Source organism: Chamaea fasciata, unplaced genomic scaffold, assembly GCF_029207755.1.
Source record: "Chamaea fasciata isolate MVZ Bird 193981 ecotype frontalis unplaced genomic scaffold, bChaFas1.0.hap1 SCAF_13, whole genome shotgun sequence".
Classification (NCBI taxonomy): Eukaryota; Metazoa; Chordata; class Aves; order Passeriformes; family Sylviidae; genus Chamaea; species Chamaea fasciata.
The window spans coordinates 6216345-6229863 of NW_027094098.1; the positions used below are offsets into that span (position 1 = coordinate 6216345).

Below are 13519 nucleotides of genomic sequence, written 5' to 3' on the forward strand. Positions count from 1 at the left end.
AAAGGTTTTGCAGCTTGCTCTCTACTTCCAACTTTCATTTACAAATGTCACAGTTGGAACAAGTGTTGGCAACAAGAGCAACACTGCTAAAAGACTAATCGGTGCTGGAAACCAGCCCAAACTTTAAGACGCAAGAGCCCGAGGCAGGGCTACTCATCTATTAACTCCTCCATGCAACTCCATGTTTAAAATGGATTCCCTGGAAATCAGGCAGCATCAGCACTTTCTGAAGGCACAGATGCCATCTAGTGGAACAGGACTGGCAGCCTCACAGGACAGCCACAAAACAAAATCAGGTTTAGCCAAAAGAAGGCTCAGGAGAGCAGGACTTATAAACACATCTCCAGAACACATTACAAACACATCAATTTGTGGCCACAGGTGCAGAAAGTGACTGCAAAAAGCCAACATTGCAATTTAAGGTTTCTTCTGCTATTATCACTATTTTTAGTTCAAAGTTTAATATACAGTTAGGATTTACACAGTAGCTGTTAAAAATAACACTCACCCCAGGAAAAAGATCACTTCAACAGCAAGGGTGCCACACTAAAATGTCATTCAGTAGGGGTGGGATACCAGGGAAGTATGTCATTCCAAGACAAAAAATAAACCTGGCAGCCAAGCCTAAACCACATTAGATGTGGACAATTTAATAGCTAAGTGGAAAGCAGGAAGAGCTGACTTTTAAGCCAAGTTATACTGTGGCTGGAAACATGCACTGCAGATCTTGCCACCATTGAAAAGCTGATAAAGCAGGTTAAAGGACAACCTGACACTGCCCAAGTATTTAAAAACACTACTGATTTTAGCAACAAGACTTCAGGAAGGCGTTTCCAAGTTTTGATATGGCCACAAGTTAACAATACTTATTACATAAATTGCATGCTCAATACAGATAAATTGGAAAAACAGTCATCAAAAAGTTTGATTTCTGTAAGATTTTGTTAACTATCAGAGAGCCGGGAGTGACTGTAATCCAGAAGAATGACTGAAGCTGTGAGGTTGTCACAGCAGGAATGCACGAAAGCTGATCTTGAGGGCAGAAAGAAGACAGCAAGCTTCAGCCCCATGTCTCTGATCTGCTTTACAGGCACACCAGAAGCAGTTCCTCAGAGAAAGTTAGCAAAATTAAGTTTAATAAGCGATCAACACTGGAAACAGTGCTTAAGAATGTACTCATTTTAAATTATCACAGCAGCCTTAAAAACTGTTTCTAGCAAAGAAAAGCCACACTTTAGCTGAAGAAACTAATGCACAGAATAGGTCAATCAATCTCAAAGAAGATGGCAGGGATGGGAAAGCACCCATTTCCTATCTGGATCTACCAAACAGCAGCACTAATCAGTGGGACAAGAACGGGTAATGGGAGGAAATGCCATTTGGCATCATCAAAGCTAATTATGAACAACAGAGTCTGGAAAAGGAACCATAAACATGGATCATAGTATAGAACTGCAATTGATTGATTTTGATTTTCCATTTCTGTTAACTTTTCTTCATTTTCTCATAAAAGAACCTAGCATTTTGAATTGCTAGAATACAGTTTTGACTCCTCCTATAGGCTTATTCAGAGGCAAAGGCCACATCCTTTTTTATTGCACACCACCTTTTCAAGTATCAGTGAATATAAGCCAAATGGCTTATATAGGTATGACCCATGCCCACCTGCAACATGGGACAGCTTCAGAGCTAGTTCTGGAGCTAAACACAAAGCAAAGCATGATGTCTGGTGAAGAAAGGCTCCTGCTGGCAGGCCTAACCTAGTGCCTTTTTGGAAAAGCAGCAGCTGGAGAAACCAACCTTGGAGTTCAGAGCAATTCACATCAAGACATGGAGAGGTTCAGGCTTTGTAAGTTATTGACTTGCCTTGGTAATGCTGAAGCAGCCTGTTCATCCTGACATCCCAGAGCTTCACCGTGCTGTCTGTGCCCCCCGCGGCAATGCAGTTACCGCTGGGATGGAAATCCACGTGGTTCACAAACCTGTAAGTGTCAAACACAACTGCTCACCTTCAAATCTTGCCAAAGATCAAAAAGGCCTTTTCAACAGGGGAAGCCACGCCATGACTCACTGAATGTTACGGAAAGGAGATAAAAGAAATTCAGCAAAATAAATTTTCAGGTTAAGACCTTGCTTCTAACCCCAGGCAGATTGCAGGCTCTTACCTAAGCACAACTTAAGTAGTTCACATTACAGGTGTAGGAACTGTAGACACAAACCTCCTGAAATCTGATGGATCCAACTGTCACAACAACGTTTTGAAGTGTTCATTTAATGTTTGCATAATATATGTCTTCTATTAAATTAATGTTATATCCAGAGCGATGTGTACAAGACTGAGCAGAAAATTCTCTTCTGTTAACTAAATTTAAAATGGAACTTAGTGAGTTTGTGCCTGAAATCATATGTTGCCGCTTGTAAAGCAGCAAAGCTGAGGCCAAATTTCTTTCTGGACCTGAATCCAATCAATTTTTAGTTGGAACACATAAGTTCAATAAAAGCTTCAGACCCTTCAGGGAAAGATACCTTGTAACTCCCCACCAAACAAACCGGATAAAATTAATTATCTTTTGAGCATTCTTGTAGCAAGTACTGAAAAAGTTGCTCATTTCAATAGGTTGTTTGGACAAGACACATACTTAAGAGCACTGAAAAAAATCATGTCTGAATTTGTCTTAGTACTGTATATTACCCAGAAAGGACATACAAAATCAATGCAGCAATGAATTAGGGCGATTCCAGTCTCAGTTCTCTGAGCACTTGTTTTATGTTTCTGGGTAAATTATCCTTGGCTGTGGCTCAAAATTCCAAATTTAACAGCTATTTTTCTGAATGCAAAGTGGGGGTTTTGAATAACCTCATTATTTTAAAACTTGAAGATGAATCAAAGCATTCAAGCGCCATTCTGTCAGTATACTTGTGCACTTAATTAATGTCAACTCAGAGCAAAATAAAAGAAGAAATAAAGAACTTAAGCATCACCAGAAATAAATAAGCACAAAGAAACTGAGGCTTGATGTGCTGAACTGTTACTGAAATAAAACCCTCACAGTTCTAACTCTGAGCAGTCAAAGGGGCCAGGGCAATTCTGGACTGGCTACTTTTGTGAGAGGTGTTAATGGTTTTTTAAGGAGTTTTACAGCTGCCAGGACAGGGACCTCTGAACCTCACAAACCAGGTGTAAATTCCCCAGGTAACTCCGCTTCAGACATCACCACCAGGTACTTACCCTCCATGCTCACAGAAGGAGTGGATGCATTCTCTACTGGTTTTGTCCCACAGCTTGACAGTTTTATCATCGCTGGATGACACTATCAATCGTCCATCAGGAGAGAATCTAAGGCAAGAGTTACAGCAATTAAGAAAAGCCCTCAAATGAAAGGACTACGGGGCCAACTGAATTTGGCCAGTTGTCAAAGTATGTTGGTAAACACACCCCACTTTTCAAGAACTCAGAGGCATCAGTGAGCCTGAAAAGCCAATGACTAAATTGAGGGAAAAGAAAGCAAACCCTAAGTACTCAAACTATCCGTAGCTCCACGAGCATAAAAAATAACCCTCAGGAAAGTCTTGAGTTTGACTTAAGATCCTGTGTCCTACTTGTTTCAATTTAAGTGTACCTCAAGTTGTTTCTCTGCCCTGATTCAAAACAACTCCTGCCTTAGCCACAGTTCAGAGCAACACAGTCACTCACAAGAAAACAGCTGCAGCAGACCCTTTACCATTCCAGCACCTTAGGAGAATATATTAAGTTCCCATCTCAAAATATCATACACATGACAGATCCAGATCTCTCTTCAGAGGCATACATGTTACAGAATCAGGACTTGAGTCTCTAACTATAGATCATCAGACATACTGGAAAAAAATCCTTTCTGCCCTTCTGTGGGCATCTGTATTGCTACCAGCCACTGTCACCAGCACATTCCACAACTGTAATGAACTTTTCACCTACAGACAGGATAAACCTAGGATAAACCATGGCTTTATCCTAGATACACATACGCATAAATAACTCCTTGAAACCAAATCTGAAACAGTTATCAGGAAATAATGTTATTATCATGGCAGCACTTACAACATTTTGGAGATAGCACAGGTGATCATTTTAAGGGGCATGACAAGTGTAAAGAAACTAAGCTGAAATACAGTAGAAACCTCTCCTTTTTTTCTGTTAGCAACTTTGAAACACAGAATTCTCCTTACCAGGTAAAAACAAAACACAGAACAAATCACAAAGCAGGAAAGCCTCTGCTTGACAGAGATTACTGGAGAAACACAAAGCGAGTGCAGACTATTACTCAAAGGATGTCTCTGCAGGTCAGCAATGTACTTTAGTCACTAGACACACCTGAATCACCCTGAATAGAAATGTGTTGCACCAGAGCATGACACAGAGCCTCTGCTCTGAGGGATAAACCTCCATCTCTGTTTGTCAGAGAGCCATACTCACCTGGCACATCGAACCCAATTGATGTGCTGACTCAGTGAGAACAGAAACTTCTGCCTGTGAACCGTCCACACTTTGACTGTTTTGTCATCAGAAGCTGTAACTAAGGACTGGCCATCGCTGGAGAAATGAACACTTCTCACGGTCGCTGTGTGAGCCTTGAACACAGTGGATTCTCCTTTGCTACACAAAAGGGAAGAGCTCTTTAAAATTCCACAACAGGGCAGCAGAGACATTCTGTATCTGATAACACAGAGCAGCTGCATGCTGAGCAGTGCTAGTAACAATCACTTCTGTGGGAACCACATGTGACCACATTAGGATAAAAACATTGATCAACCCCAAACTTGCTCATGCCTCATGAGCAATACAGAATACACAGCTAAGACCAGTTGTTCTAGTTGCATGTTGGAGGCCAATCCAACAGCAAACAACCCATGTTTCCTATAAAGGGGGAAAAAATGCTACAGCTAATTTGCAACCATTTAAACACTTATGAAAACATCCATGTAAAAGAAGACACTGAGGTTCTGTACTGTTGCCAGGTCCTTTGCTGCAAGGGAGGCAAGGAGAGAGGTGCTTTCACAGTTCATTTAGACAGCGACAAGCAGGCAACGACCTCACAACTACTCCTGTAATGACCCATACTCCAGTTGGCCATTCCAGTGCCACATCACACAAGAAATAAAACGACTGAATTCAGCACACCTGATGCTGTACGGCTGTGAGCAACCTGCCATTACCTCAGTCAGCCAAGATAATTTAAATGCGTTCATTTTTCTTTACACTTCATTTCCAAATAAATGCAAGATGCATTTGTCTGACAAATGAACACAAGGCGTATTTAGAGATCCAAAGCACAGCATATTTAGAGATCCAACAGGTTTATGGAACTCCTGGTCCAAAAATCTGTCTCCAGCATATACTGTATCACCAGGAGCTCCATATTCACAGACTGAAGGGAACATAAAGACACAGTGGCTCTTCTTTCCCTCAAACAAATCCCTGCCTGTCCCATAGCCAGAGAACTGCTACAAAGAAGTAAGGAGAAATTCCAAGCCATAGTTAAACACAAAAGAGGGAGAAGGGAATAGGTACTCACATACTAGGGATCCACAAACGGACTGTTTTGTCCCTAGAGCCTGAAGCCACAAGGTGACCAGAAGGTGAGAACTGGACACACAAAACTGCATCTTTGTGGCCCACGAAGCGATAGGCTCTCATCTGAGGCTTCATACTCCAGATCATCAGGGACGAATCCATTGAGCCACTTACTGAAATAAAAAAGGAGAAACAAAACCACACAAAAACAATCTTGAATTAGTTCTCCTCCAATTACACTAAAACTACATTTCACACTCAGTTCACCATCATAGCTCCCAGCAGTCTCAATACATCGCCCTTGAAGCTTCACCAGTCTATTGCAAGCTGTGTATTTCATTATTGTCATGCATATCATTAGTAATTCAAACACAACAAGGCCAGCCAGGCATTACTTTGCACTGACAATTTACTTCCAAGAGTCCAGCCATGCAACAGCTGCAGAGGCAGAAGCCACACAGGTTGCAAATCTTCCACACACTCTGGAAATGAAGGTTATCTCATTGGCAGAGGCAGGTATCAGCTGCAGCAGGTTAAATGTCATTACAGATTAAGCAGAGAAGAAGGGTGAGATGGTGACTTAAAAGCACCCTGGCTACACCTCCCTCCAACACCTCTCCCTTGTGGCAAAACATTGACCAATGTCTGCTCAGCAGTTCTTCACAACATATTAAAAACACAAGCTTGCAAGGTGAGTGGGTGGAGCAGTGCCCAATTTGCTGTTAGCAGGAAGCATCAGCAGGACCTTTTGCTGTTGCAGAGCTCAGTTACCTCCACTGCTCCCCACATCTAACTAAAGCAGAGCAGCTCCTTCTTTATACTCTGGCCATCAAAACACAGGCAACTTACCTAATTGTTTCTTAGCACGACTGAAGTCCACACTAGTGACAGCATCTCTGTGGCCTTTGAAGTGCCTCTCCAGGGATGGATCTTCCTAGAAGACAAGAATGTTCAGACACTACAGATTTAAGATGCATCTTTTTACAACAAAATCATCTTATTTCCACAACAAGTGAACTAAGCCACATATTCACCCTACGAAAAAACAACAAACAAACAAACAAACAAAAAAAAACAGGTAGAGGCAAGAACCGCTGTGCAGGCAACTGCACAACACAAAACACAAATTTCATATATGCCATAAATTTTAAAAGAAGCAAATTATCCAAGCGGCTTTTAGCTTGGATCTTGGGTGACTGCACAAATCCCTCATGCATTTTTACAACACGCTGCTGGCACAGAGACTCTAAAGCTGACTGTAGAACAGATAAGCCATGTCCATGATCACCTGAGCAGACAGCCAAGCTCAGCTTTGCTCTGACAGCTGCTCATCTCAGCTCAGGTGTAGCCAAGAGGCCACTATTTGGACAGAAGAGACAAACCCGCAAGATTTAACACACCTGTTCAAACAGGCAGGAGGAACGAGAACTGCAGCAAAACAGACTGACACTCAACCCTTCCCACAGCACCTTGCTGCAAAGGCCAAAAAAAGGCCTCAGGTCAGGCAAAAAACAAAGACCCGAGAGAACTATTACCAGAGGTTTTAACACTTGAAAATTGCGGAGAGCTCAGGACAGGCTGATCAGCCTTCAATCCCTGCTCTCTCACACATTGCTCCTGCCTATCTGGAAATCCCCAGCACAGCCTTTTCCCGCCCAGGACTCGACCAGAGCCCCCTGCTCAGACAAGCAACCACCGCCGGAACAGGGCAGCCCGTCCCCCTCAACAGCCAGCACCGGCCCCCGCAGATCCAGAACCCCCCCAAGAGCCTGGAGGTGCCGCTCTCCACAAACACAGACCGACCCCAGCTGCAACAGCACCCCAGAGCCAGGGCTGCCAGCAGCATTGAGCTCCTCGAGCCCCTCTGTCCCAGCCCCAGCCCACAGCAGCACTGAGGCCCCCTAAGCCCAGCACTGCCTCCCACCGCCACCCCGCCCTCAGAGCCCCCCACAGCACAGACCCCCCCGGGCCGGCACCAGCCCTGCCTTCCCCTTTCACTCTCCCCTGCACAGTCACAACCCTCTCGGCTGGGACACAACGGCCCCAGAGCTGCCAATGCCGTCAGCCCCGCTCAGCGGCAGTGCCGCCAGCGCTCCGGGAGGCCTCGGCCCCGCCGCCGCGCCCTCACACGGCCCGTTCCGGCCCGTTCCGGCCGCCGCTCACCTCGCACACGGCGGCCATGACGCCCCGCGGCCGCCGTTCGGTTCCCGCGCCGCGCGCGCCCCGTAGCAACGGCCCCGCCCCGCGAGGGGCGGGCCCGAGATGAGGGGCGGAGCCGGGCTGAGGGGCGGGGCCGGACTGAGGGGCGGGGCCGGGCTGAGGGGCGGGAGCCCGGGAGCGGCCCCGGCATGTGCGAGCCGGCTCTTGTGAGCACAGCCAGCGCCGTCAGGGGGCTCAGGACGTTGGGGAAAACCCGTACCGGCGTTGTTATATCAGTTATTCCGGCAGGCCTGGGGCCGCTCCCTGTCTAGCCCGTTCAGTGCCCATCCACCCCACTCCTTCGCCTCACTGCTGCCCTGGGGCTGAATGGCGCCAGAGCCTGGTGGAAGCGGTCCTCGGATCTCAGCCAGAAGAGCATCACAATCCCGTGCCCTCTAGGGCTAAAAAGCCGGGCTGGCCACTTCCAAGAAGTGGTTCAGCTGATGGGAGATCAGTTCTTTCTGCTTGGTCTGTGGGTGTTCAAAATAGGAACTCACCCTGGGGTTGTGCAAAGAGCACAGGACAACTGAGAAAGGTTTATTCTTCCAGTGGTTTAATACCAACTCAAATTATTTCTTCCAACTCTATTCATCTCTGTCTAGGAACATCACAATTAATTAGACCTATGGACTGGTCACTGACTGCTCTCTAACAGGTGCCTGCGTGAAGCCCAGATGTGCCTCTCCATGAAGCTTGGGTTGACCATCCAGGCTTCAAAAGGGCCTTTCCTCCATCTCTTCCGCATCTGGGCCCCTTTCTGTAAGGACACCTCTCCTTTTGCACGTTGCCAACAGCATGGGATGCTCTCTGTTGAAGCTGGGGTTATAGTAGTAGAGGATCTAAAACAAGCAAAGGAGAAGAGTTAGTTGCCACCATCCCAAGACTGGTAACCCCAAAGTTACTCCAAATTGCATCAGAGAATCATGTACTCTGAGGGCCATGTAGCACCTAAAGCTCAGGCTAAAGCTTGTGATGGTTGTCTTCAGGCATCCCCACCCCTGGGGTTTTGCCTCCTGAGAGCAGAGCAGCGTAGGATTTTCAAAAGCAGAACAACTGCTTTTGAAAACCAAATATTGCTATTTCTCAGCAGCTTCAGTGCAGATGTGAGCAGGCAGGTAATCTTGTTGGTCCTTTGCTGCATCTGCTTGGGATTGGGCAGGTGCCACAGAAAGTTTTCAGATTTGATGCAGCAAGACATGGAGCAAAGACATTCAGAGAAATCAGGTTATGCTGAGTCTGTCTGTGCCTTTAATGTGTTCAAACTCAGCAGAAATGTATCCTATCCGCATTTGTACTAGTCAGAAAGACTCACTCAAACCTGCCTGTGAAGAGACCACTTGCTCCCAAACCCCATCCCCTCCATCACAGAATCACACACTGTCTTGGGTTGGAAGGGATCTTAAAGATCATTAAGTCCCAACACTTCTGCCTTTGGCATGGATGCCACTTACTATCCCAGGTTGCTCAGAGCCCCATCCAGCCTGGCCTTGAATACTTCAAGGGATAGGGCATCAACAACCTCTCTGGGCAACTTGTGCCAGGGCCTCACCACACTCACAGGGAAAGATTTCTTTCTAACATCTAATCTAAACTTGGCCTCTTTCACTATACAATCGCTGTTCCTTGTCCTGTCACTCTCTGCCTGCAATAAAAAGTCCCTCTCCCTCATTTTTATAAGCCCCCTTATAAAAAGTGGCTTCTTTTCAACCTTCAAATGGCTCTCTGTGAGGAGGCCTTATTTGCTGTGAAGGTCCCTCTCTCCCCTCAGGTTATCACAAGTGTTGGTTGCTGTGAAGAGCAGCTGCTGTACCTGGCTGTGAGCAGAAGCTGCTATTTCCTCTGACAGGAATTCAGGCAGGGAGGCAGATCTTTGGAAATCCCGCTTCATTTTGGTGAATCCATAAGCATTCAGCTGTCGCGTGAAACTTTTAATTTTCTGTGTGTGGAAGACCTGCTGTCCTTCCCTGCCCAGCACCTCCATTTCAAAGAGATCTTTGTTGATGGCCACACATTTTCCACTATCACTCCACCAAATTGACTGAAACTTGCCACTTTCCAGCATTTTCCAAAGCTTCTGTGGAAAGCGCAGGGACAAGAACTCTCGCTCCATGGTGACCCCTGGACAGCTTGGCTGTGTCCCACCAGCTGGCAGGCAAAGGCCAACTGTCACCAACAGACAGCAGGTTCCAATGGAATGTTCTGTCCTATCACTGTGGTGACTGTGCTGTGGTGTGGGGACATTGCAGGTGACGTTTCTGTGATGGTTGGCAGTGGTGCCCTGGGATGGGAAGCAGCCTGAGAAGAAACTGCTGAAGAGAACTTGTTGCTTCTCTGTCCCAGAGGCACCAGTGGTGGGAGTCCAGAGCCCAGCAGTGTCCACAGAGCTGTCGTGAAGGGCAATGAGAGGCCTGGGCCGTGTCTGGCTTCACCAGGGATGGGTCCCCAGGGAGGAGCTGGCATGGTTGCGGTCTTGGGCATCCCAGGGCCCTGTTTGGGGAGCTTTTCCCTCTGACACCTGCAGAAATGTGGCTCCCTGGACCCCTGCAATGCAGAAACAGCAGCTCTAGCATGGAGAATCCTTTTCCTGACATCTCTTGCCCCAAAGCAGCAGGGATTCTTTGATGTCAACCCATTGTCTTTGCAAACTTCTTGAATAAGATTGCACTTTTTTTTATCTAGTGGGTTTAAAACCAGCTGGGAGAGATGGACCAGGGGACACAATTGCTTCATTTCTGGCATGAGACCCAAAAGCAGTAGTTTCCTTTCCATCCATGAATAACCCAGCAATTAGGCTGGGGGAACAAAGCCCAAGCCCGCACTCAAGCCATCTGGTCAAGGGATGTTCTGGTTTACTTTATCTGCATCACTCCTGCTTTGTTCATAAATGCCGAGCCATGAACATAATCCCATTAATTGATCTTCTCAGGGAAGCCATCCATCCTTCTCCCTGCTTCACTGCCATCCCATAGTAGACAGTCTGCTGGTTCAGGAGTGTCTGTGTGCCTGAAAAGCTCGGCACTCCTCCCTGACCTTTGAGGTACGGCATCTGAAGAGATACATTCCTCCCTCAGACATGGCCTTCCTGCCCACATAGCTATGGATTTTGAATCTGGAAGTCTGAAGCGGTTTTTAGAATGGCCTGACCTGTTCCTCATTAAATTCTTTGGCATTTGAGTATTAGCTTTTCTTTCTTTGCACTGAAATAAAAAAGAAGATACACATGATGCTAAATATGCCTGAGGTCTGAAAGAATCTTGTCTAATCCATTTTAGAGAAATAAAAAAGCAGAAATATGTTGTGATTGCACTCCCACTTCTAAAAGCAGGAAATGGGAACATTTGCTTTAATTGAAGAATTCTGCCACCCAAAAAAATATCCCTAGCTACCTTCTAGATGTGAAAAACATGGTTCAATCTTCTGGTAAAAATTATAATTTTAATAAAGGACAATAGGAGACAAAGATAATAAACCAAATTTTAATGGCGGGGTGCTTGGCATTCAGCCAAGAGCACACCTGCTATTTCAGAGGCACCCTTTACATACCTTTTCTACTGCATCAGCCCATTGCATATTCATAAACAATTATGCACATTTAAACTTTTCCCCAAACCAGTTGACGTGTTCCAAGAACTGTTTAGCATGGCTCCTCCTCGGGTCCACCTTTTCAGAGCGTGTGCATTTCTTGGCTGTGGTTTTAGTCCGTTCTTATTGTCACCTCCAGCCTGGGTTTTGGCCCATACTTTCTACAGAGGGCAGGTGCTGATAGTTGGCATATCAGTAGCAGGGGTCTTCATCATACGTTCATTGGATGTTATCCCAACCAAGCAGGCAGCTCAATTCCAAGCATAACTATATCAGCTATTCCACTACTATGTCTAAGTTTAGTTAATAGCAGAAATAAAAACGATATCTTTATAGCAAAAGTTAGTTTAACAATATACATATAGCATCCATTTTAATATTTGTGAAAAGCCAATATTATAATATGTACTTATAACACAAGACAATACACGAGCAGCATCTATGGTGGCCGTGGATGGTTACTTTCCTTACCTCAGCCCTGGGGTGCCACTGTGTAACACCAACAGCCAGAAGTGACAGCAGATCATTGGTGTGACACTCTCACCTGTGGGAGTTCAGAGCAAATGTCAAAAGAGAAAGGATTAAAGAAAATTCATGTCAAGAGGGGAAAAAGGGTTCTTGGGAGCAACAAGCACACAAGTCTAGCGGTGGAGTTGATAGTCTTGAATAGCCCAGTTCAGCCATTCAAACATCCATTGTCTGCCCCAGGATCGGGCAGGGTGGGGTTTTCCCAATCCCTCAGAAACGCTCCCGACGCCGAGGCAGGGAGGGGACCCTCAGGCCATGTGCTGTCACCGCGTGTCACCGCGGCTGGGGGGACTCCTGCCGTCCCTCAGATGGCCACCGGGGGGCAGCCTGGGGCCGCAAACAGCCCCCCTTGGACACAGAGGGAGAAGCGAGCAGGAAAACGGGATGAAATGCAGCACGGCTTCATTAGAGATTAATCGGGCCAATCTAGGCAGCTTCTTTGTGAAGAATACCGTAGCTCTGGGTGATAAAAACGCTGAGCTTGCCTCTTTCAGAGACCGCTTCCCAGCTTGCCACCTAGGCATTATCTAGTAATTCTCAGCAGCTCCTTCCCTGGGCTTCTTTGTATCACTATGAACCAGAAAGAGACCAGAAGCCCCAGGATCAGCCCCCTCTGTCACATCGACAGAGCCTTGCACTGGCAGCCCTGCCAAGGCTGTGATTTCTGCATGCTGCAAAAGCTATTGCAGAGCATCAGAATTCAGGTGAGTCATTCTTGCATGAAATTACAGTTAAACTTTGACTCCAAGCCCAATTCATAAAGCCCTGAATTTCCTCTAGAGTGCGTGGGTCTAAATTTAGCAAATAAATTTAATGTTTACCAATGCTATACTGGAAACCCTAGTTCTCACCTGTCTTGTTAATACTTAAACGGCTGAGTCTCTACTCATACCTTTGCAGTTCTAAGAATATTCCAAGGGACAGTGTGCAAAGCTTCAGAAAGCCACCATGAGACTTTTTCTGAAAAAGCTGAGGTTCTCAACAAGACTGGTGGTGGGAAGAAGTATTTTGCTATCTACAAAGGAAGCTCCAAGAGACATGGGGGTGGTGAATGCAATGCACACAAGCTGAAACGGAACCAGCACCTACACCCAGGTCTCCCAGTTGCAAGCAGCACTCTCACAACAAGGTCATCCTGTCCCCATGATCCCCACGATCCCAGCATGGTCCTTCACGGGTGTTTTGTGTCCCATCCCAATACATCCTGGAGATGGAGGCAGTGGCATTGGGCAACCAACCCTGCAACGCTATGGCATAGGTCAAAATGACCATCTGGAATGCAACAGCCACCCTGTTGTTGGTACTTTGCATCCAGAGAGAACAGCAGGGACTTAGGCAGCCCAAGCACACAGCTACAAGGAGCCAAAAATGTAGATGAAGATTTATAGCACAGAGTTGTTGTCAAACTTCCTTTGCTGCTGCTGTGGAAGGGGGCAGCTGCAGACAGGCTAGACACTGCAGAAGGGAGCAGACCCACCAAGCAGCTCAGCTGGTGACAGTAACATGGTCCCATTGCTTCCGGGGGGGGAGAGGCTGCTTTACACCAGCTGAAGAGGTAGCTTGCTGCCACATCAGCTACTTTTTCTCTTACTAATGACTTTGTCCTTCCCTACATGCCAAACCTGTTTATTTATAGCTCACATTTCTTTTTTCCCACCT

The 13519-nt window shown here is 46.3% G+C and overlaps 1 protein-coding gene across 8 annotated transcripts in view; it reads right to left on the reverse strand.

Annotated features, from left to right (window-relative positions):
- The window catches only part of POC1A (POC1 centriolar protein A), a 55044-nt gene that overhangs the window by 37164 nt on the left and 4361 nt on the right, over positions 1-13519 (reverse strand). For 2 of the 8 annotated variants that reach the window (XM_066195514.1, XM_066195513.1), the window contains exons 1-6: positions 7715-7818; positions 6401-6485; positions 5553-5724; positions 4454-4633; positions 3230-3337; positions 1867-1982 (exon numbers count right to left, since the gene is read on the reverse strand). In XM_066195514.1, the coding sequence (XP_066051611.1) occupies positions 1867-1982; positions 3230-3337; positions 4454-4633; positions 5553-5724; positions 6401-6485; positions 7715-7732 (679 nt within the window). In that variant the 5' untranslated portion in view covers positions 7733-7818. Of the gene's footprint in view, positions 1-1866; positions 1983-3229; positions 3338-4453; positions 4634-5552; positions 5725-5818; positions 5837-5946; positions 6061-6400; positions 6486-6951; positions 6973-7714; positions 7819-13519 lie in introns of those variants that run through there. The other 6 variants (XM_066195520.1, XM_066195521.1, XM_066195519.1 and 3 more) reach the window with 6 other exon arrangements.